Source organism: Pithys albifrons, chromosome 5 (assembly GCF_047495875.1).
Source record: "Pithys albifrons albifrons isolate INPA30051 chromosome 5, PitAlb_v1, whole genome shotgun sequence".
Classification (NCBI taxonomy): Eukaryota; Metazoa; Chordata; class Aves; order Passeriformes; family Thamnophilidae; genus Pithys; species Pithys albifrons.
Window position 1 is genome coordinate 32,460,082 of NC_092462.1, and position 25,651 is coordinate 32,485,732.

General features: G+C 36.8%; 1 protein-coding gene across 6 annotated transcripts in view; it reads left to right on the top strand.

Moving 5' to 3' along the window:
* The window catches only part of GRIA2 (glutamate ionotropic receptor AMPA type subunit 2), an 89,067-nt gene that overhangs the window by 27,168 nt on the left and 36,248 nt on the right, over positions 1 to 25,651 (top strand). For all 6 annotated transcript variants that reach the window (XM_071556153.1, XM_071556154.1, XM_071556155.1 and 3 more), the window contains exons 3-6: positions 12,955 to 13,194; positions 17,322 to 17,518; positions 21,681 to 21,734; positions 23,974 to 24,135. In XM_071556153.1, coding sequence (XP_071412254.1) covers positions 12,955 to 13,194; positions 17,322 to 17,518; positions 21,681 to 21,734; positions 23,974 to 24,135 — 653 coding nt within the window. The remainder of the gene's footprint in view (positions 1 to 12,954; positions 13,195 to 17,321; positions 17,519 to 21,680; positions 21,735 to 23,973; positions 24,136 to 25,651) is intronic.

Genomic DNA, 25,651 nt, shown 5'->3' on the forward strand with positions numbered 1-25,651 from the left:
TGCACAGCAACCACTCCATCTAGCTGGTGCTGGAAATTTTAAGTAGTCACTTGTAAGTATAACAAATCAGTCTACAAGATCCACAGCATGATTTACAGTAGTTTGCCAGAGCTTGTTTTTTGCTTCATGAAACAGACACCCAAATTATGACAGTTGTTTGAAAGTCACGAGTTTTTAAAAATAACAGGAGAGAAGAGAGGTCATATTTCTTTGGGAAGTGACACATGTAGAATTTTTTCAATGAATTAGGACTTTAAACAAAATAGCAAGATGGGTGCTAACAATAGGACTGCAAAATGTCAACATGCGTAAACAGCTTTTAAATTTTTTTATAGTAGCTGGTGTAGCTTGAGCATATGTGACTGTGAAAAATTAAGTACCTGTTAAGACCAGGATGTTAAAGAAGACTTGAAGCTTAATACTTCTGTTCTTAGTGTAAACTCCTTTTTAGCAAGTTGTCAGCGAAAACCTGACTAAGTTTATGCAGCCCAACGTAACCAGTTCTGCTGTGCCATCACGTCGAATTTTACTTCTGTTCAAATGGAAATCTGCTTTTCATGACTGCTGGGAATATATGGGTGTCTCCATGTGAATGGTTCATTTTGGATTAAAAATAGATTATTTGAAGGAAGCTTCCTAATCAACCCTGACTCTGTTTCTTGGTTCTTATTCTGGGGTAGTTTAGGTGCACAAGGAACACAGTCTTTTTGAATTAAGTGAACTGAAGGATGTTTCTGGAGTTCCACCAATGCAGTCAAATTGCTAGTGGGCATTTAGTCCACAGGGATAACCCTAAAGTCAGCCTAAGGTAAAATCCCTGAAACCAATATTTCAATCTTCAATACCAAGGACACTGCTTGCTACCATACATATAGTTAAAAGCCCAATATTAATGAACAATGTACAGTGTGTGCTGTGAATAGGTCTCCAAGTGGCTGGAGACAAGATCCTTAGTCTGGACTTTTGATGTTAATGTCATTAACCTATTTCTAGGGGGATTATCTCACCCTGCTTGAAGTTGATGTGTCTCTCTGGACTGGCATTTTCTGGAAGAGACTATGCTAAATACTTTCTTCTGATACTTGATACAAAGGAGAAGTGGTTTTTCATTTCTGTGATGTCAGTGTGCCTGGAAAAGACCATTATTTTGAGTAAACTTGTGCCTGGAAAGTCTTAATAAAGAGGCACTTGAGGTCACTGTTTGCAAGGGAAATTAAAAAGCTTTATTTGCTTAACTAAAACAAATTTACTAAATAGTGTTGGTAAATATTTTAATGATTGTTCTCTCAAGTAAGTTACAGTAAAGTTTTAAAGCATGAAAACACATGGTGAAAATCTTATTTTCCAAAAATGAGTTACTGATCTTATGTGCACATCAGACAGTTTCCTTACATTGGGACCTACTTTGCTCAGCTTAAGGAAGAGTTAAGGTTTGAAAATGTAAAGCCATAGAATGTATTTTGCTGCTTTATTTTTTTGTTGTTTTTGACTTGGGCAGGTGAATGGCATACTTTTATAAAGCACAATCTATTAATCCTATAAGCCTCTGCAAAACATATATAGTACATATATAAACATACAGAGAACGTACTATAACATGAGGTTTGCAATGGAGAACTTTAAGGCCCAGAAACTTGACTGTCTGACACTATTGCAGTGATGAATGGGAATGTGTTTTTGTGCTATTTTAGACATTGTGCACGCTTCCTCTATAAATTAATTTTTAATTTGATGTAGTGTGTGTGCATGTCTCTACATAGCATGCAGTACAATGTAGGTGCTCAAATTAGCTCACGTAATACAGGCAAAACATAGAGGTTAAACAGTGTAAAACTTCATCTAAACTAATTAGCCTCCCTCCTGTGAGATCTACACACAGGGGGAAAAAATCTGGAAGTATAATTTCAGTCCCAGTGAAGCATATATTGTAATATTTTACACTTTGAAGGATGAATCATTGCTTTGTTAAAGTAACTGGTAATGATGTGCTGTATCACATCTTTGCAGGTTTTGTTAAGTTCATTCTGCCAACCCTAAACTGAATTTTTCTAAATAAAAGAAAAAAAATTTGAAACTTTTAATGCATTTTGAAATGCATCAATTTGTTGCTGACAAAGGAGAGACAAGGAATACCCATTTTCTTCCTAGGTTTCCAATATGTGCTCATTTTACTTTGTAATTTTGCAGTTCTGCTATTTTATTTTTTAATAAGTTCTCTTAATTAAATGTCATATAATCAGGACAAATAGCTGTTCACTAGAGTGTCCTAATTAAGAGGATTTTACTGCTTTTTGATTTTTATTACTAATTATGTTTATGGAATGGTATTTGAATACTTCCCAAATAAATGATGTTTCTCTTATTTCTGCAGTCATTGAAAAAATAGAGCATGCAGATAGGAAGGTGTGTGTTGTGAGTACTGGGCCATTTCTAAATGCAAATAAACCCTGGCAATTAGGTTAACAGCTGATTATACCAATGAATGTCATAAATCCACAGGGTGTTGCAGCAAGTCAGACTATGTCTGGAAGTACAGCTAAAATGTCACCAAAAAATCACAGTAAGTATAAGCCACCCTTTGCTGTGGGCCAGGGATTTAGGCTGCAACAATGCTGGGTGAAAGCTGTACAGGTGGAAGAGACCCATCATTTTCCTATGAGGAGTAGATGCTGTTAGACCCGAGACAGCATAGCAAATTGAGATATCTTGTCTTTATTATTGTTACATTTAATAATGCGTGTGAGATATTCCTCTCTGCAGAGTTATGTTTATGCCGAAACTTTTAGTTAAATGACTTACTGAAAATCAGGTTCAGCCATCTGGAGGGCGGAAGACCTTAGGCTGGGTATGAGAGATTGTAACACAGCTACGTGTGCCAGTGCCAGCTGTGCTTGAGTGACAAGGTGCAGACTGGACTGTGTGGGTTGAATGAAGTATGCTCTGAGTTGCATCATTTAAGAGAGAGGTATGTAAACAATAAATGTCTAGGACTAAGTATCTGACTTTCTCAGAATAATATGTATGGAAGGTCACCAATGACCAGTTGGAAAATCACAGTTTGTTGCTTTAAAAATGTCGTATGAAGTCTTCAGAGAGTAACTGATCACTTTCATGCTTTCTGCTGTTCCTCCTCTGTTTCATGAAATCTTTATTCCTTACAGCAGTTTTCTTGAGGTTTATTCAAAGGGTTTTTGGTTTTTTTTTCATTCTTACAAGTCAGCCTCAGAGTCTCATAGCTATCCCTGTCCCTCCAACAGAGAAGGATGCTGGTTTTGGTGCTGAAACCATGTTTTCTTTTAGATGATGTTAGGCAATTTGTTCAGGAGTGATTGTAGGTCCTTCTAACTCAATTAAAGAAAAACAAGTTTAATAAATTGAATTCCAGTCTGGCAGCATTTTAACAAAAAGCAGTTGTACCTACCAAGTTAATTTTACTTCTCTCCAAATCCTTTTACAAGTTTTCAAATAGACAGTTTTACACAATGACATTTTCTTGGGAACTGAAGACTGGTTTAATGAAATGCTGATTAAGGGAAAGAGGCAACAATGGCCTTTCTGTTGTACATAACATTTCTGGTCTGAAAAGTTTGTGAAAATGGTTATGCTAAAAATGGAGAATTACATTTCTAGTTGGGGTAAATTATGTTGACTCTTTTAAATTCAGTAGAGTTATTCTGATTGCAAAACTAAACCTGGTCCTGAAAGAGATGACTTCATGACTTGCAGTGTGGCTCCAAAAAGCCAATAGCCTCTTCCTAGGTTTGTTTATCTGCTTCTATATCTAGGAGGTAATATTTTGTTGGACACTCAATATTATGTGTTACTGCAAGGTTGGAGTTGTTGGGAAAGGTAGAAACACAGCCAATAAGCCCACCAGACAGATTTCCAAGGTGAGTTCTTAGATTTGAATGAAATTGATGAGTTAATGTGATCAAATGGAAAGAGTGGGGGTTTTATTTGGGGTGATAGGACAGATTTAGGTCAGGAAGGAGAGAGAAGCTTCCTGAAGAATGTCTAGATTTTGGAGACAACAGTTTTTTGGAGACAAGTTTACATTTCTGTTGTTTAACAGACTTGCCAGGTCAGCATCTTAGAGATTCGGGAAACATTGTATCTCCTTCAGCTGGAGGAAATGAAGATTTAGACAAATACACTAGAATCCTAACAGTTCTGTAAGAATTTTTTGAAATTTGGGCCTTTTTTTTTTTCATGAGAAGACTTGCATTGAAGTGTCTTCTTTGATTTGTAAAAACATAATTGTTTTAACATGATTTTTTCAGTGGTACTTGCAGTGATATTTTTTTTTTTTGCGTCGTGGTGATTGTTCTAGCAATGAAAGATTTTTCAAATACTTTACAGTACACAGCCAAACAATATGTAGTTGAATACAACTGTCATTGAAACAGATTGTTTTTCTGACCTGTTGTTTCATTGTGAACATCATGTTTATTTACCACCTTCATTATTGCAGCATTAGCATATAGAGAAGCTGTGCCATATCATCATGTACTTTCCTAACAGATGGCTACTAACTTCTTGAAGGCTTTTTTATGCTTGCTTAAAATATCCCATATTGGCACGAGGTTTCTTTCCTCAGTGTGAAGTATGATTGACTGGTTGAAATAGAATATCTGCCTCTCCTGATTTTTGAGCTTGTTTTGTACTGCAGCAAACCAGGTTTTGAGTCTAGTTTTACAAAATGATTAAAGCTGTTTTTGCTAATAATATGGTGTGGAAAGTTCCATTCAGTTGCATAATCTCTGAGCAAACAGTTCAGGTTGTAGCAGTAATGGAAGCCTGCATTTCTGCCAGAAAAGGTGAAAAAAACCCCATCCTTTTACCTGCTCCACCATAATTGTCATCTACAGACATTCTGACCTCAGGATTTAGATTTTTCCTTTTTCTGTCTGTGTGGCTGTGAGAACTTCCCTGGTCATCTCTGTGCAAACTGAGCCAGCCCCATTCTGTTACAGACCATTGCTTTGCAAACTCCCTGTCTGTAGCTCTAAGTTGTGTGTTGTGCATTAACGCTGAATGTGCAGGTGAGGAGCTCATCCCTGAAATGTTAATGAGGTTCACATCATTCTTTGTCTTTGTGTGAGAGCTTATATTCAATTCTTACCTTTTCTAACAAGGTCTGGTTTGTGCTTTTTGGTTTTGTGGCTTGTGGTTTTTTTCCCCATGACACATATGTATGCCCAGTCTGCAAAGAGGAAAAGACACAGTTTAGATTGGTATTGAATGGCTATAATTTTGGTCATACAGATTTTCTTAAATGCCTCAAATAAGATAAAATTCCACATTTGTTGGTGCTGGAATTAAAATTTGCAGAAAGAGACAAAATGCAAGATCTTTTCTATGTAATTCAATGTTTTGTTATCCAGAAGTGTGGCATATTTTTAGTTCAGATTGCTATTGATTTTTTTAATTGGCATTGATTGCCTCTCAGCCTTGGTAAAGGATATTTTTAAATTTTAAAAAGCCAGCCTTTATTTGTTTTTCTGCCCATGTTTTACAGAATCCTACCATGAAACTTTGGTTTATTGTCTTTCAGTTATTGTGCTCTTCTTTGAGCCTTGGGGAACTGAATTTTTTTCCCCAATTTCAGTTAGCCTACCATGGCCTTAGAAAAAGTAAAGTCATCTCAAGTTGTTCTGTTTAAATACATACTCCTTTTTGGGTCTAAATATCACTCTGAATGGACTTGTGTAATTCCTTATGCTTTACTCACTCTTCCTGAAGTGAAACATAAATCTATAAGGTAATAGTATAATCTGAATGGGTAAAACAGGCAGGCCATGTAGACTATGTATAATATTAGCTAAAAAAAAACAATTAGTCCAGGAATGTCTATATAATATGCTGTCTGCTGTGCTGCAATTTTCTTAATGGCTTTGGAAGCTATCCATACTTAGTTTTTATTTTCATAATGATTTTCTGATACAGTTTCAATCATATGTGAATTCTTTTGGCAGCTGCGGTTCCTGTTTATTTTTTGCTATGTTTGTGCCATCTATTGTTTGTGGTTATCAGCTGGGCATTCAGTTTCCACATCTTGTTCCTGGCTACTTCCGACTCATCTATCAACTTTTCAAACCAATGAGTGTCTCCTTTGTGTTTTGGTCTCTTTTGGAGAAGCAGTTCTTGACTCTTTTTTTAGACTTATGCTGTAGTTACTTTCTCTTGGAAGAAAGAGAATGATTTTTCTATTGTGTGTGATTAAATAATTGCACTGAAGACTTATTTCCCTATGCTAATATTATGTTTTGTTAACATTATTGTAAACCAAGTTAGTATAATAAAATAACATATAAAGCCACATTAATACTAGGCAACATTTGAAATCTAAGCACTGAATGGCAATGCTTTCTCAGTAATTTTAAATTTTTATCTTTGGACAGAAAATAAGTATCAATATTCTCATAAATAAAAACACAGAAATACTTGGAAAAGTTAGAGGAACATTAAGAGCCATGAAACCAGTGTTTGGAAACTTACCTGTAAGCAGGTACTCTTAAACATTTGTTTCAGTATGTTAAATAAGCATTTTGCTAATTTTCTTTTGGCAATGTAATTGTCCCTGAATGTAACAATTATTAGGTTCATTACTCTCCATTTGGAGAGTACTGAAGGAAGAAAATCTTGGCTTAAGAAGACTTGATCAGGAAGGGTTTCCAACATAGGTATTCAAATACAACTATTTTCATGTGATTTTATGATTCCGTTCTTCAGTCTTGCAAACAAAGTATCATTCCTAAACTGGCCTCACTTTATTGTGTAATGTTAAGTGTATTTGTGATACTTTGTATTTTGAATTTGCAAGTGTGCTCTTCAGTTGACACTTCTTGAATTTGGGGTGTAAGATGATAAGCATCTCAGAAATACACTCTATATGATGAGAGGCAAAGAGTTTATGTTGCTGTATTTGTTTCTGAAGAACTGGTTAACATCACAGTGTTAAATATCAAGTTATCTTGCTATAGAGTTCATTTAAAAACAGGATAGTGAAATGGAGAAAGTGGGAGAGAGAAAGGTATGAATGCATTGTGGTAAAAAGAAGTTTTTAAGAAGAAGCAGATGTAATTAACAATGGTAGAGTTAATAACTGAGCAACCAGTTTTGGTCCCCCTTTGAGACAGCACGTATTTCTCCTTGTAGACTTAAGCTTAATTTTGCTGAAGAATCTGGGCCCTACCTTTTGCAGTAAAAGAAGACTAGGACACATTTTCAGTGTTCTGGAAAACAAGGGCAAACTAGGTTTCTGCCTAGCTATGTTAATAGAAGAACAAGAAGTCAAATATAAAATGCTTAATTCTTAACTATGACAGAAGCTTGTAGTAACTGTTCCTTCTGAGGCACCTTTATTTATTTACCCTGTGCCATGGTTTCACCCCAGCTGGCAACCAAGCACCACACAACCACTTACTCCCACACCGGCAGGATCAGAGAGAGAATCAGAATGGTAGAATCCAGAAAACTTGTGTTTTGGGATAAAGATGGCTTCATAGGAAAAGGCTGCACACACAAGGAAAGAAAAAAATTAATTCACAGCTTTTTATGGGCAGGCAGGTGTTCACCCATCTCCAGATGAGCAGGGCCCCATCACACGTAATGTTTACTTGGAAGACAAATGCCATCACTCCTAATATCCTCCCCATTTTCTTCTTTCTTCCCATGTTGTATACTAAGCATGATGTCATATGGGATGGAATATCCCTTTGGTTAGTTTGAGTCACCTGTCCTGGCTGTGTCTTGTCCCAAAGTCCTGTGCAATCCTCACTTCCTTGCCAGCATGTCCGTACAAAAAGCAGAAAAGGCCTTGGCAATGTGTTCATCAGTAAGAAAAATATATCATCAAGCCTGTGTTCAGCACAAATCCAAGACATAGTCCCATACTGGCTACTGTGAAGACAATTAACTCTACCCCAGACAAAATCAGCACACCCCGTTTCTTAGAATTCCCAGTTTTTGCCATTCTAGGAGAATCTATCTAGAAAAATGATCAACAAAATGAGCTTACTATATTCCTTCCCTCTTGTTGCTATGTGATCTGTTGACTCTTTCTAGAAGGACAACATAACCCCAAATAAAACTAATTGATATACAAGAGCTTGAAAGAAATGAATCCTGGCAGTTGCTTCTAATGCCATTAATGAAAGAGAACTTTCATGTTTCAATGGCTTATGAGTCCTAATCATCATGATTTTTTTTTACTCTTATAACTGTGAACAGCTTGTGATTCACCATCATAGAACTAATGTCTCCCATCAATAGTAATATGACTGTAGACTTAGTCTAGGGAATCCTGCCAAAAACAATTGCACTTTATGCATTATCCACTGGATCACCATTATATTTGGAAATACCATCCCTCCATTTGCCTTCTGCTCCTAGAAGACTAAATATCCCAGAACAATTGCAAGACTGTCTGGAGACAAAGTCTAAATGCTTAGTTTTAGGAAATTTTTATTGCATGGCATAGGTGTCCACCCTCTAACCTTTAGAAGAATTTCACAAACAAAAATACATCACTGAGGTTCTTCGTGTATAATTGTTACACTGATCACTGCTGATATTTACTTTTTCAAATTTTCTGGTGCAGGCAGCTGGCCCTGGTGTTTGGCTGTTGCAGGGAATGTTATTCCATCTTTGCCTAAAATCGCTGACTGGTAATGGAAGAAAAGCAGTAAATGTGACAGGAGTTGTCATAGCTTCCTAGGTGTTGACAATAGTGACATAAACCCTTTTTATTTTTCAGTGATCCTGAGATGACACTGTTGTCTCTATCACCTTCTATGCAGCATTTAAATCGTTTAACACAGAAGGTCACAGTAGTGTGCCAAGAACAGTCTTCTGCAAAATTCTCACCCAGGGATACAGAAGTAAACTGATACTTTATTTCAATGTGCATTTTTGAAGGTGTTGTGAGACAATAATGCCTTTATTGTAATAAGTTCAGAAAGTATTTAGCCTTCACTGCACGTGGGAAATAATTATTCATAAGTGTGTGGGGAGGTAGTGAGTTGGTTTTGTCTCAGCGAGAGCATAATAATTTGAAATAGAACAAGGAGTTCCAGTAACTTAAACAGTAAAGCTATTCAGAAAATTCACAGTCTTTTTCAGAAATCTTTGTTCAACATGATATAGTTGCCCAGAAATGGCTCTGATGGGAACACGCTGCCGCACAGGTGTCAAGCTGTAGGGTGGGTCCCGCTCTTATGCCAGTACTGGCCAGCAGCAGTCAGTATTCCTGTGGAAGGTGTGCCCAGTAGGGGAACTCCTCCACTCAGTGATAGAGTTCCTGGAGGAGGTGAGTAGGTTGAAGAGTATCAGGCAGAGAAAGAGATAGTGAGAGTACTGATCTCTCACCCTTTTTTCCTGAGAAAGGCTGGACAGATAGCCGTGATACTTGATGCAAAAGATTCCCTGTCCCCTATGTGGCTGAACACAGTGACTTAAGGTATAGGGGACAATGGTGACAAGTTCCTGCCTGGTATAGCTGTCATGTCTCCTCTGCAACTGCCCCACATTCCCAGGTGCCCTCACTTAACAGGTATGAGGGTCTGCAAGTGAAACTGATCAATAATGAGGACAACAGTTCATCTAGCATGGAGGTGTTCCTGAGGTCAAGGTGGTCTATGCTCTGCATGGAAACTGTTTCCATAAGAAAAAAAGATGGGCCATTGTCATGGGAGACTACCTTCTGAAGAGAACAGAAGGCCCCATATGCCAACCAGACCCACTTCATAGGAAAGTCTATTACCTTCCTGGGGCCTGGTTTAAAGATAGGAGAGAAAGCTTCCTGTCTTCAATACTGCTCTCGGATTACTGTCCTTGATTCCTTTTTCATATAGGCAGCAATGAAGTTGCAAGAAGTCTGAGAGCAATTGAGAGGCTTCAGGAGCTTGGGATGACTGACTGAGGGATCAGGAGCACAAATGGCATTTTCCTCTCTCCTTTCAGGTGCAAGGAATGATAAGGGAAGAAACAGGACAAGCCAGCAGATCAATACCTGCCTCTGAGCCTGCTGTCATGAGTAGAATTTTGATTTTTTGGTCATAGCTCAGTTTACATGACACCAAGACTGCTGGGACTGAGGAAGTAACTGTTGTATGGAAATTAGTAAATGTGACACCCATCTACAAGAGCCAGAAGGATGATCTGCCCTCTCAGCCAGACCTCAGTGCTGGGGAAGGTCATAGAACAGGTCATCTTGAATGCTATCAAAAGGCACATGAATATCAAACAGATGATCAGGCCCAGTCAGCACAGAGTTGTGAAAGGGAGGTCCTGCTTGAACAGTCTGATCTCATTCTGTGGCAAGGTGACCCCCTTGGTGGATGAGGGAAAGGCTATGAATCTTGTCTACCTGGACTTCAGTGAAGTCTTGGGCATCATTTCCCACAGCATTCACCTGGAGAAACTGACTGCTTATGGCTTGGAGGAGTAAAAAATCTGAATGGCTGTGCCTAGAGAGTAGTGGTGAATGGAGTGAAATCCAGCTGGCCACTGGTCACAAGTGGTGTTCCCCAGAGTTCAGTTCTGGGGCCAGTTCTGTTCAGTGAGTTTATCAGCAATCTGGACAATGGTTGGGTGCGCTCTCAAGTCAGTTTGCAAGTGACACCAAGTTGCACGAGAGTTAATCTTCTGGAGAGTGGGAAGGCTCTTCAGGGGGATCTGGACAGGCTGGATTGATAGGCCAAGACCAACTGTATGAGGTACAACAAGGTGAAGTGATGGGTCCTGCCCTTGGATCACAACAACCCCCTGCAGTGCTATAGGCTGGGGGCAGAGCGGCTGGAAAACAAACCAGCCGGAAAGGACCTGAGGGATGCTGGTCAACAGCTGGCTGAGCATGACTTGAGCAGTGTACCCAGGTGGCCAAGAAGGCCAGTGACATTCCTGGCTCGTATTGAGATTGTTATTGCCAGCAGGACCAGGGCAGCGATTGTACCCCTGTACTGACTCAGCACTGGTGAGGCCACACCTCAGATCCTGTGTTCAGTTTTGGGCCCTTCCCTACAAAAAGTCATTGAGGTGCTGAAGTGTGTCTAGAGAAGGGCAACGAAGCTGATGAAGGGTCTGGAGCTCAAGTCTTATGAGGAGCGGCAGAGAGAGCTGGGGGTGTTTTAGTCTCGAGAAGGAGGAGGCTTGTGAGGCACCCTACCACTCTACAGCTACCTGAAAGGAGATTGTAGCATTGTGGAAGTTGGTCTCTTCTTCCAGGTATGAGGCAATAGGAGAACAGGATATGGCCTCAAGTTGGGCTAGAGAACATTTAGAGTGGATATTATGAAAAATTTCTTCACGAAAAGAGATGTGAAGCATGGGAACAGGGGGCCCAGGGAAGTGGTTCAATAACTGGACATATTTAAAAGATGTTTAGATGTGGCACCTGGGGACATGGTTTAGTTTTGGGCTTGGTAGTGCTGGGTTAATGGTTGGACTCTGATCTTAAAGGTCTTTTCCAACCTAAACAATTCTATGATTCTGTAACAATTTGCAGTGCAAAAGAAGTCTGACCATCTTGTACCTAGCCCTGGAAAACCTGCAGCATCCTTTTGTAAAGGGGTGTTACTCATCAAGTTTTTTAATCACTCGTATTTTGTACCCTGAGGCGAAATTCTGACCTAATTAAAATTAATAGGTGATAACTTACAACTGGCAGACTCAGAATTACACTCATACTGTTTAGGTTCTTCTAATGGGAGTGTAGGAATAATAGGGCTTGAGAGATGACTGGTAGCAAGCATACATAGGCAAAGCCATGAAAAGAGGAGATAGCAGTGAGTAATAACAGGCATCAAGGGAGAATATTTTTTTAATATGCACAGTTTTTAAAATAAACATATAACAGCTTTGAAAGATAAATAATGTACTAATTCAAATCTAAGAAATTTTAAAAATAAGTCATTTTTTGCCCTTATATGAATTACATTCAAGGATTAGTGCATTAAATAGCTGGGCAAAATTAGCTTCAATTGCACTGTGATTTCTCTCCATAAGCAGGTCAGGTGTAGCAGGGATTGCTGTGCGGCTGACTAGATGTTTTCTCTAGAAGGATGTGTGTTCAAGGTGACTCTGCAAAACAAAAAATGCATAAGCGATAAATGTGAATTAATCAGAGATGAACATTTCCTTACTGTACTCTGGTTTTAGAACTTGGGTGCTAGTATACCCTGCAATGTCAAAGAAGAGAATAACCCAGAAGAGCAATTTTGCACAGGTTGTGGTGGTCAGTCACATTCATCAATTGACTTAAATTGTCTCCAGTGATAAAAAATGAATAATCAGCATGTTATTTAAACTTTTGAGGTTATTCTTTCTGCAATGTGACCGCAAGTGTCATCCAGAAGGGCCAGCTTTTGCTGAGTCCTACAAAACAGGAATTAAAATCATATCTTGAAATGGAAGGATTTTAAAGCATTTTGGCTTCTTACTGCTGTTAATAGATTTGCTTTTAGTTGTGGCTTAATATTTCCACAAATGGAAAGTTATTTAAAGTATTTTGCAAAAAGCTCAGTGAGTCTTGACCTCAGAGCCAGTTTATTTTTAACATGACAAAACATTACCTATTTCCATAATGGTATGTATGGTCATAATGACTCATTTTTAAATTGCAACTGCCATTGATGTTTGAATCCCTCTTCTTTACAGCATAAATTGAATTTAAGAATAAGGTGGTAAGTTTTATTTCTGAATTCATTGTCTAGGAATGTGAACCACATCTCTAAATTTTTTTTGGGTTTTTTTTCTTGCAGAAGCTTTATATGGGTGATTAATAATACAGACAAATAATTATCTCTACAGCACAGTGCTACTTTTTTTCTTGTGGTATTTATGTGATCAGACATTTTCTCAGAGATATATTTCTCATAAATATATACATGATAGACTTTTCAATATTTTTTTAATAAAGTCTCCAACCTAATTGTCTGTTTTTCTTCCTCCTAGTCTGCTCCCAGTTTTCAAGAGGAGTCTTTGCTATTTTTGGATTCTATGACAAGAAGTCTGTAAATACCATAACATCATTCTGTGGGACTCTTCATGTCTCCTTCATAACTCCCAGCTTCCCAACAGATGGAACACATCCCTTTGTCATTCAGATGAGACCAGACCTCAAGGGGGCTCTTCTTAGCTTGATTGAATACTATCAGTGGACCAAGTTTGCATATTTGTATGACAGTGACAGAGGTAAGGTGTGGTAGTTTTTACCTGCACGCTGTTTGCCAGATGTATCTCACTGAAATGTGGAATTCATATTAGATCAGTAAATGACAAAAGAAATATTTATCTTCAACTAGTGTAAGTGTAAGCTTAAATTTAGAAATGAGCTTTTGTGACAGAAGCAAAATTGTTTAAATGAGAATGAAATTATTACACTATGCATTAATAGAATTGCAAGCTGCTAAGCAATGTGAGATTAATCATGTTGTAAAATAGTTTCTATGAAAAGTTTTTCCTTTTTTTTGTTAAAGAAACATCTAAGGAGAGTAAAAATAAATCTGAGAATGAAGGGCAATCTGCTACCACAGGTTCACTCCACACATGCAAAATCAGTAGTTGGGCATGAAGGAAACAAGAATCTTGGATGCAATCCCTGTTTCTTTGGAGACTGCTTTTGATAAATACTCGAGTTCCTCTCTGCTGTTGAGCTTGAGCTAAGAAGCAGCATTATACAGAAATGGTGTGTTACTGACTGCTTTTTCTGGAATTCCATTATTATCATTCCAATTTCAGGTTCTCTTCACCTAGTAGTCCTTGGCTAAGTTTCTTCTTTTCTTATCTGCTCCTATTCCCTTTAAAAAGGCTATTTTGTGGCTTGCCTGCATGCTCATTAGTCAGAGTTAATATTAAATGCATATTAAATTATAAGATGCTAATAGATTTAAAGGATGGTTATACCACTCTATGATTTGTTGAGTAATGGGGGGACATTAGATTCTCTGCATTCTGATGACATTTTATACCTGATGTTCAGGAGCTGAAGGGACCTCCTTAAGAGAGTTCTTTATTGTTGTCGTAAGCACTAAAGTTGAAAGAACTAATACTAGTATACAGCCTCCAAAAGTAATGTCACATGGGAAAATGAATGCTAAGATTGTTCCTCTGCCAGATCCTTTTCAAATTCACATTAGAATCAGAAACATTCCCAGTCTTTTTAGAAAGGACAGATGTAAAACTGCTTGCTTAGCCAATACTCTGTCAATCATCTAGTAGTGTGCAGAATGTGACCTGCATATGATTTATATTTAGGAAACACTGAAAAACACCTAGTTCTTCTTGTGAGCTGCGCTGTCTGGATCTGTCCAGGAATAACAGCATGAGATTGTTCTTTGTAGTCACCCTTTGGTTCTTCCTTTTTTCCTTATGTGTTTGTTTTAATTGTGGCAAGGCACCCCAGTGATAACAAGCTCCAAGGCATGAAGCTCCTACATCTATGTGGAGTATATCATTGCTCCTCAGTGCTCCCCACTGATTGCACAAGGTTAACCTGCAGAGTCAAGCAGTATGTAGCCAGCAATACTAACATCAAATCCTGAATACACAAGTCCACAGTTCCTTTAAACACTTCTGTACAATTGTTGATTTAGTGACAGTGATGTATATTTAAAAAATATAATTTAAAGTGTTTCAGCCTTCAGGAGTGAGATAAAAACTGCAAAGAGACTTACTCTTCATGGAAAGTATGAAGGTTAATGGAATTAGTTTGATGACTTATTCCAAAAGAAACATGTGGTTGACTGACTGACATACAGGGTAATTTCCTATCTCATTCCTGCCTTTAAGAAGTGAGGCCATTCAGTATAGGCATGCCCAAGCTATTGCTGGCTTAATATAGCAGTTATTTGTATGGATTCTATCTGTAGAAGAATTGCTAATTTATTCAGTTTCTGTTCAGTCTTCCTTTTCAGAGATCACTGAATTAAGAGTTTGTCTCATGATAACCAAAGGGGTTCAGGTGTTGGAGGTTCCCAAGCATGTATACCTGCAGCTTATCAAAAAGCAACTGATGTTCCTGGAGGTTTTCCTTCTGCAGAGTCCCACTTCTGTTACTGCTCTCCAGATAATTTCACTTCCTCAGAAGTATTGCTGGGCCTGCTTTCTGTTTGTTTGGGAGTTTTTGGTTGTTTGTTTTAGTTTGGTTTTGGTTTGGGGTTGTGGTATTTTTTTTTGTTATTTTGCAATGTGTTACTGAGATCAGAATAAACTAAGCTATATGGGGGTGACAAGCCTGCTACCTAAAAGAAAGCAATCAATCCAAGCAGCCATTTGACATCTCTGTGGAGAGCACCTTATAGGCAGTTAAATGTCACCCTGACACTCGATCCCATCAGATCTCGGGAGCTCAGCAGGGTCAGCCCCGGTTAGTACTTGGAGGCCTCCTGGGAATACCGGAGGCTGTAGGTTCTGGTGCTGAGGACTTCACTGTCACTGGCCAAGCTCGCTTGGATGTGGCAGATGAACCTTAGGAGCAAAGGGTGGAGCAAACTGTGCAGGCTCGAAGGGCACACCCACCTGGGGAGAGCCCTGCCCAAATCTTCATTCGAAAGCCTGGCCATGATGATGATGAGAGAGCACCCAAAGAAAATGAAAACCCTAGGGAAAACAGAAGATTCAGGGGAGTAAAATACAGAAACTACTTTGTAATGGCTAATATTAACTTTAATAGCCCTTATTAATTTATGCCTAGTTGAGATTGTTTAAACGCAGAGGAAACATAGACATATTGGTGGACCTGAAATCTGCTAAGTGAAATTAGAAAAAATTATTCAGATTATATGGTTCTCAGTTTGACTTTTTTTTTTAATTTAAATTAGAATCTCAAACAGTATTTTCAGGTATGAACTTATTTTAGTGCTTTTTATATTTTAAGATATTATCTGCATCTCTTAGCTTGCTTACATTACTTATCTTTCCCTTTTAACACAAGTTCTCCACATTTATCTTTGGCATTTAAAATAGTTTATATGTAGCATTAGCCTGTAGTGATCTGTGATTTTAAGATAAATATTCATTACGTGATATACTAAATGTCTTATCAGTCTTTGTTAAAGAGACTTAGAAAACTACAATTATATGAGATAATAATTGAATTTATCCTTTTGCAAGCCTTCCATTTTCTACCTTTGCTGATGACCATTCTTGTATAGTACTGTATCATTTTCACTGATAAAGCTTAATTGCTAAACACTGATCAATCTTAATTTAATAATATATTTACAAACTATGAGACAAATTAATTCTTAGTGCTTTCCTTCTGTGTTTATAAGTATAACCACTCTTAGTTCTTATGAGAGTTATATCTGAAGCCACCTTTACATATCAAGTCAAAATTTGTGACAAAGAGAAATTGCTCTCAATGTTCAGTGATTTCAGGGGAGGTGAATGTGCAAAACTATCAATTCTCTGATAAGAAAGTCCAATTTTCTTTTTTTCTACAATAGTAGCTGCTATCCTTAAAATTGCTCTCTACAATCATGTGGAATTCTCTGGAAGGAATTTAAACATGACAAGTTTTATTCTTGTACTGCTGGAAATTGTTAAAATGGTACTTGTTGTGTAGCAGAAATTAATTTCCAGCTGTAATTTTCGTGTTTGTGAACTCTGTTATTTAATCCTTGAAAAGGAAAATTAGTCAAGTAAAATTTTCACTGATTTTATTGTGTATTGTAGGCAGTTGCATCTGTACAAACATTACAGCTTCCTGTGCATGCTGGGAACATGCCAGAAAGGATAAGATGAAAGTTTCTGTAGATTGCTTTTAAGCGAGTCTGCTTGTCTATATGGAAAAAAAAATCTTAGCACATCTTTCATAAACAGGGATGTGACTGTAGGCAACAGAAATAATAAGTCCATTGCCATCATTGCAGAATGTGGAATTTTTTCCATAGACCTGAGTAAGGTCTTGCTTTAAAAATAATATTGCTCCAACACTGAGAACAAAAGCAATTGAACAGCATTTTTTAATAAGGAACTGATCGTCTTGCAGTAATTGCATCACTGTTGTAGAAGATGTTGTTCCCACTATGTGGAATTCCAGGAGTGGGTGAGTGTAACTGGCAAAATCCCATTCTGAAGAAGGTTGAAGCAATACCAAAAGGTTGTCCTTACAAGGCTTTACCTTGATGCCTTGCAGTGATGTAAAGAGAAATTTCATGCACTAAGAACTGATTGTTTCTGAGTTCTAACCACGTGTTACAGGTCCAACAAGTTAGAGGAGTTCTTAAATAAGTAATCCCACAAATCACATTCTAGAAGCTTGTTAATTCCTGTAGCTTTATTAGTCATATCTTCTGTTTTCTCCTGTGCTTCACTAGGCCTATCAACATTGCAAGCTGTGCTGGATTCTGCTGCTGAAAAGAAATGGCAAGTGACTGCTATCAATGTAGGAAATATTAACAATGAAAGAAAAGATGAAACTTACCGTTCACTGTTTCAAGATTTAGAGGTAAAAAAGGAAAGGCGAGTGATTTTGGACTGTGAACGTGATAAAGTGAACGACATTGTTGATCAGGTTTGCTATTCTCCATTCTTCAGTGACAGCAGTTAGCTATATTCTATAAGTAAATATAATGAGTTGGTTTGTCTTAATCATGTTTTTGTGATTATTATGCATCATCTTGCAGTGACAGGTTTGTATTGAGGATCACAGATGTATGAGGCAGAGAGTGATAATCCCTCCCTTTATTCAAAGGCAAGATAATGCTATCTGGATGATCCTGTGTGTTTTTTTTTATCCTGGTTATTTTAAATAAAAACAGTAATTTACAAAATAGCTTGTTCAGGCTATTTCACAACCTAAATAGTATGCTGTATTGTGCATAATTGACACACTATTATATGTGGTGCATTATAAATAGTTATGTTATGTCTAAGGATTAGTTCTCTTTACACCTAAGATAATGTTTTCTCGTTCTAATGCTTTTTCTGAGAACCTTTTACATCTTGGGAAGACTGTATCACAGCTTCTTTCTCACTTAATGCCCTTTGTAATTCATGTTTCTAAGCTCTTTGTCATTCATACTTTCCTTGGGGTCTCTTCGTTTTGTCTCACTCTTAAAAGTGTGTTAACCAAAATTGGATGCTGTTTTCCATAGCTAAGGCCTCCTCAGCTTTAAAAAGAACAGCACATTATGTCTTCTCTCCACACATGCAAATTAGATGCCAAAATGATTTTTTTAAACATTTTCTTTTCCAAAACATTATCCTGATGCTCTGATTCAAATTATTGCATTACTTTCAAATCTACTTCTTCAGTCCTAGTGTCTAGGAAGGTCTTACTGGCTCTGTATCTTACTGCTTCTTTTCATGCATGCAGAGCACAATGGAAAATTGTAAGGATATTTTGCTGTTGGCTTGAGTTTGATCATGTGAGACTGTGCAGCATCAGTAAGGATATATCATCAGAGCGTAGATGTATTTGAAGGTTTTTTGGAGGACTTGTTATTTTGGTCTTTGGTTTGAAGGTCATTACATTTTGGAGAGGCTCAGACAATGACCAGTCTACTAAATAGAGTGCATTGTATTTCTGTGTTTTATTTGGAATTCTTATCCACAAGCTGTTTCTCTAATTTTCAGCATAAATTTCAATTTGATCCTGTTCTCCAGAGCATTTGATTTCTGAGAACGTGATCTCCCTGTCATCTGCAGTTTTTTAAAATCATATTTTCTGGCTTAGTATCCATGTCACTTGGTTCTGTGTGGCTTTTCAAATGGTCGTTCACTTACTCTAGAGTGACTTGTCCATGACTCTTAGGAGTTTCTAATGACATCCTACAGGGAAAACACCTTCTTGGACTCAAGTTATATCATATCTGCTGTTTCCTAATTATCTATAGGCCAGAGAAAGGAAAGATACTGCTTTGAACATATTTTGATCCTGACAAGGCTATTTTGATCATTTCACATCTTACTGTCCAATAGATTCTTTTAAAAATAAGTATGGAATATTCACTTTAATCTCCGATATGAAAGTTTGGCTGACTGTAAGTTTCCTCCATTTCTTTTTTTTAACCACTTAGTAAAGACAAGAACCCTCTTTACCCTGTAGTTGCCACTCATTTTTACAGTCTTTGTTTCATAACAGACCTATTTTCTTCTCTGTCTGCTTCTTACTTTGAGTGAAGCTCTGAGATATTTTTCTTGCTCTAACTGCACTTTGATAATCAGATTCTGCCTTGTTTAGAGGTTTAGATTTTCTCAGCTCATCCCCACAGACTTGTGCTACTCCTTAAGCATACAGACAGCTAAGCTTTTGTTTCTGTTGGTTTGATTTGTAAGTCACTAACAAATTCTAGGTAACTGAATCATCCACACAGGTCAGTTAATATAATTCCAGTTAGTTATTCGCAAAGCAGTTTACTGCTATGCTCTGGAATTTGTTCTTTTAAACTGCTGTCAGCTGTCCCATAAGTCTTTAGTTTAGGAATTCTCTTCACAAGATAGCCTAGTAGTCTCAGGAGTTTGGTCTGTAAGTCCATTATCCTTACACTGTAACTTCCCTTCCTTACATTACCCACTTTCCCAAGTAGCCTAAAATAAAGTCTAACTAACTGATTGTCTATTAATTTTCTTCATCTCTTAAAATTAAAATCTTTGGTGAACAATGGATTTCTTGGCCTGTGTGTATCTTTTGAGTGTGTTTTTCTGATTTTCTTTTCTAATAGCAGAATACTTTAGGTCTTACTTTGCTACCACATTTATTTTAAAAGAAAAAAATTCTTAAATTCCTGTCCAGAAAATGACCCTCAGAAATTTCCTTCTTTTCATGAGGATTCCTGTAGTAGGCACTTCATATCAGTATCCCTTTTCTTTTTCTGCATATTTTTACTGAGAGAAATGCAACAGACTTTCTGTTAATCAGATTTTCTTGAATACTAAAGTATAGTATGCATTCTCAGTTGTGGTAGATAGAGCAACAACTTCTTCATTTTCCTCCTTGAATTCTATTATTGAATAAACCTTTAATTTTAATGCCTTAATGCACCCTGCTAATATTTTAAGCTGTGGTGGCAGCCTCAGGTTCACCTAGTTATGCTTTGTAGCCCTTAGATCTTTGTATAGCCACAAAATGAGTTTGGAAAGTTGCTTCATCATTCTTTAGTTTTATCTCACATTATAGTTTCTCTTCCAGATTTCAATGATTTATGTAAGTTGAAAAATATTTCAGGTCCCCAGCTCTCCTCAGAGTAGATTATATTTCTCTGATCTGACAGGTCAGTGTTACTGTGCTCTTCATTATATTGCTTCTGTCTCTCCTCAGACCGCTTCCTTTGCAGAATCTCATGTCACCCTGATAACATACTTTGGACAGCCACACAATTACTGCCACTAATTGTACAGCCCTGCTAGAGAAGCTCCTCTGAACTGGTGAATAGCCTTTGTTTCCACAGCACCATCATGGTTCTGGAAGTGAATTTTCTCAGTTTCAACTGGCAGCATCCTTAGTATTCATATGTATAAATGGTGCAAGGCAAAGTTTTGTGGGTTGATGAAATAGTACCCAGTAGCAGTTAGAGCAGAGTTATTAACCATTGATCCAAAGGCTTTTTGCTACTGGTTGTTTTTGTGGATACCACTATGTTTCATACAGGGGAGATAATCTGTTTGGTCTAACTGAAATTTCTTTGGAATCAGAAGCTACATAAGAAATATATCTGAACATAGTTCTTAAACCTTTCAATAGGTATTTAGTTTTAAGCAGTCTGATCCAAGTAATTGTTTTAGGATGCATAAATTGATGTATCATATATATATTGACCTTGGAGGAAGAATAATTTACTTCTCTGGCCTATGTAGCATGATCCCTCTCAACTCTAGGAATATAAACTCAATGTTAAACACTACTTTCAATTATATTTCTGTAACCAATTATGTGGAATGTAATTCACTAGTACCCTGATATAAATAACAGGATACCTAGTCTGAATATTTTAGTAATATGCTCAATGAGGAAATGAATGAGTCATTCTCTCTTAATTTAAGTTGTTCTTATTGTTCAAAAGATGGAATAAACCTCTAAACTCCTCTTATCTCCCACATCGTTTCTCTGGAGATGTGCTTAGCTTCAAAATACAAACTTCTCCTTGTAGACACAGTCTTAATTAGGCTTATCTGGGAGAAGACTCCATGCTATATGTCTACCAAGGAAGACTGCTGAGAAACCACCAGCTGGCTTTGAGAGAGATTCTAAGGGCGACTTAGGGCAACAAACAATTTCAACTTTAAAAGGTTTTCTCATAATGCAGATGCTTTCATTAGTATCAGTGGGCTTTTAAACTTTTTCTAGTTCAAGTTATATTACAATTCTGCTGCTGATGGAGGAGAATCTAAGCAGGAGTCTGTGAGGCACAGTGCTTCCAATACATTATGCCCACTCTCTGCTGACTGGGTTGTGCCTTTAATACACAGCCTAATAATTAATATTCAGCTTCTCTGTCTGGAGGGACTGTCCTTCCTGGGACTTGGACTTTAGTGTACTAATTTCTACCAGCTGAGTGTATGTCCTGTGGTGTGTTAGGTAAAATAAAATGTAAAGCATTCAACAAATCCAGTATTGTATACCATAAAGCTCACAACTAGCTTTTACATCATACTGCATTTTGCACTTTTCAAGTCTCTGTCCACATACCAGGTGAACATTCTCCATTATGGGGGTATTTCTTCTTTTTTTACAGGTTATCACAATTGGTAAACATGTTAAAGGATACCATTATATCATTGCAAATCTGGTAAGTATTCTTAATATTTAAAATATATGTATGACTCATTTTACTGTTTATGGAAGCACAACAACTAGTATTTTTAAATGCATTTTACAAAATAGAAAAAAGCTAAATGGCTTTATCCTTGATAAATGAATGCATGTGATGAAACAATATTTGTTTTGTTGGCTGAATCTTTTCAGGGCTTAATTACCTCCTGTGATATTCCCAACAAGGGGAATGAAAGTTGCTCGTCACTTCAATAGAGCTTCTTCTCTTTTTCTACATACTTTAGAAAAAGGGGGTATGGAAATTAGAAAAATAACTTTCTGCATCATAGGCTGATACATTCATTTAGAAAACTGATAATTCTCTCTCACACTTTTTATTTTCTTAAAAATTTATACATCATCCCTCAGGTTGGCTGGATAATCAGTTTGAATTAAATTAATGTTTTTTTGAACGTAGATTTTCAGACGGTATAACTAATAGTGTTCCTATAGGAGAGTTCAGGAAACTCACTATGTTCCATCAAGGTAATTATTTTGAAATTGTGTCTAAAGATGAAAGGCCATTTTACTGACATTAAAGTCAGCAACACTTATTTACTGAAGATAGAGAAACTAATCCAATGTTTTTTTTTGTGAAAGACAAAGTAAAGTCTACACAGGCTTGAATTTTAATTATCCTGTTCAAGAAAAGAGTTTTGGGGGTTTTATAGTGTGAGTGCCACCAAATATTTTTTTTTCATCATTTATTCTTGAACTGTGATAGTGTTTGATATAAATTCCAGCAGGGTCTGGAGTGCCCTAATTTACACTGTTTTCTATAGTCCTTTGAGGAGCGTGAGGGAGCAGAAGGACCATAGCGTGTCTATCGTACTTCAGGCATAACCCCTGTCTTCTCACAGCTTTGATCAAAACTCTTCCCCCTCTATGCTGGCAGTACTCTGAAGAATTCTGTAGTTAGGATGGTGTTAAGAAGCCTTAATGGCCTACTTAAAAGCTGAACACTGGGATTTCATTTTTATATCTTATTTAATAATTTTTGGATAAAGAAGTTATGGTACTGATATTCACAAAGCAAGGATAAAAGTCTTGTGAAATTTGAAAAGTTATCTAACTTTTAGACATTTGTGTTTTGTATTGCAAATGTTGGATAAATGGTATTCTGATTCCTAAGGGAAATTTTAGAAAATGTGTCTAGTGAATTTTATAATGCCGACTGGTTGCTATTTAGCCATTCCTTTAAATTTGTGACAGTAAGTCCATAAATGTAAAATTTATTGAATCTTGTATTTTAAAGCTGTTTAATACCATATATAAAATGTTTATGGTAATGCTTTTAAAACTCTTTTTCTTCTCAGAAAGAAAACATCTAGTACTTGAGCAATTCCATTTTCACTGAATCCATCTTTCTTCTTTTTTAACTGTAATAATGTCCTCCTGCAATCTAGTCAGTCAGTTGAGAAATTGTTCTATTTTAGGAATAAAAAATGCTGGTAGATAGAGAAAAGGTTAATAGTATACAATGAATGTTCCTGTTCAACCATCACGCTAGCAATAATACTGAAAAAGGTTTCATAACCTCTGTAGAAGTGTCTGTATTAGCATGTAGCAACATATCACTGATGAGGATCACTAATATGCAATAATTTAAGAGGACCTAGAAGATCAGTTGTAGCAACTTATGATAATGTAGTATGAAGTTACCACTTTTTGTGTTCACTCACAACATTCATTTAAACTGTAGTGTCTGAAATCAGTATTTTGTGTAAATGCATTTGCATGGTTATTTGGGCAAAGGTAAATCATGGAACACAGAAAACAGAGCACAAGAACTGCTTTCTAAGAATGAAAAATAGTTCTTTCTATCGGGGAGGAGGCAGAGGAGATTAGTCCTTCCACATGCCTTAAGAATTCTTAGGAAAAAGAGAGACACAACTGTGGCAGTAACTATTCCTGCCTAAAACTTGCTTGCTTAACTCTTACTCGTGTCAGTGTTCCCTTTCTCGTTTAAATGGTCATGGACACATCCACTCACCCCTTGGTCTATAAAGGTATTTGTGTAGTGGGCAAGAAGAAGTGTTACTGGCTGACAGAACTGATGACTTAATCCTGGCAGCCCAGGATATAAACTTGGATCCAGTTTGAGGAAAATGTTGGCTTACACTTCTGCAATAGAAGTCATATGATAACTCTGTATATACTATTGAGAGAACTGCCAAAACTACTGAAATAACAGACATAATTTTTTCTGTGCCCAGGGATTTACTGATGGAGATTTGTCAAAAATTCAGTTTGGAGGAGCTAATGTCTCAGGATTTCAGATAGTTGACTATGATGATCCTCTGGTGTCAAAATTTATACAACGTTGGTCAACACTGGAGGAAAAAGAATATCCCGGGGCACACACTAGTACAATCAAGGTATGTCTTACATTTGTTTTTAACTGTACTAGATGTACAGGAACTGAAGGAATTGGAAAATAAAGATAAGACAGAAAAAACCCCTTCAAAATCAATCGTGCCAACACAATTTTATATTTCTCTGGGGTACTTTTAACATTTTCTGTCATAGGACCAGTTGAGCTGCACTGTCAAAAATGTTCAAGAAAACCTTAATTTTTCTTCTCATGGTAAATCTGTGCCTGACAGCTTATTGGGTAATTCTTTTGGATGTGATGATATACTAAATATCTAAACTATTTTTGATTTTTCTCTTTCTCTGTGTTTTGAGATGTTTTAAAGACAAATATTTAGTCATATGTAGGCTGCTGGGGAGCACAGATTTATCACTCTTTTGATATAAAATAATCTACGAATGAAATGGTAAGAGAATTGCTTTGAGACAGATGCTAAAGTCCTACAGCAGCTTTTAAAATTAAGAGCTATGTCTGACGTACAGAATGCTGGTCTGATTTCAGGCCTGAGTGACACATGATGTGACACCAGGCAAGTGGTTAAGTTTCCTTACCTCAGTTTTCCCAGTGGATAAAACTACGGTAGTAGTACGTTCTTACTTTTTTTAACCATCATGAGGTTTAATTAGTGGCTGGAAGATGTTAGAAAGAATAACTCAGTTTTAATGCTAAATAATTTTTGTTTGAAGTAATACAATCAAATTTTAATAAGAACATGTATTCTGACAGAGCTCTAAAATGTTTTAAGACAAAAAGATAAATGGCAAATGTCCTAGGCAAAACTTTTTTGTGCTATAGTTTGAATATGAAGCATATTCTAATTTATAATGAGATGAAAGTTTCAGCCAGGATTGGTAGAGCCATTTTTTAAGTTTCTGGAACAAAAGTCCTTTAAAGCACACAACCTTAATTTTAATTAAAAAATAAAGATTATAGATTCCTTTTTTATGAGGCCAAATTTGTCTTTAGGTATATTCATATTACAGACATGTAGTATATGTAATCTGTATTGCTCTCATACAGGAAAAAGGGAGAAGATGTAGCTGGGGGGGATTAGCAGAACTCTTCTATCTTTCTGATTCTTGAGTGCTGAAATCTGCCTACCTGTTCATGTTGCAGAATTGTAGTCTGGAAATAATAATAGTGAAATACATGACTAAACTAAAGAAGTCAAACTGAAACCAAGATGCAGTTTTTGTCACTGATTTGAGAAAAAAGGGCTGGGCCACAACAAAAAGGACTCTGGTTCCTCTGGTGTTAAATATGCTAGAGAGAAATTGCATGGTGTTTGATAACATGAGTTGCAATGTTTTATTAACGCACTAAAATATCTTAACTCTATCACTGCTATTTCCTTTATTTCTTCCATGAGAAGTTCTTTCAAGTCTAGCAGAAATTGAAAGAGTTGGAGACTGTTTTTGAAGTTGACTTTGTTATGGATAGGAAAACTAAATTATTGAAACACTTATTTTCATGAATTGCATTAACTTAGAACACATTTTAAATTCAGTTTAGAAGGCTGA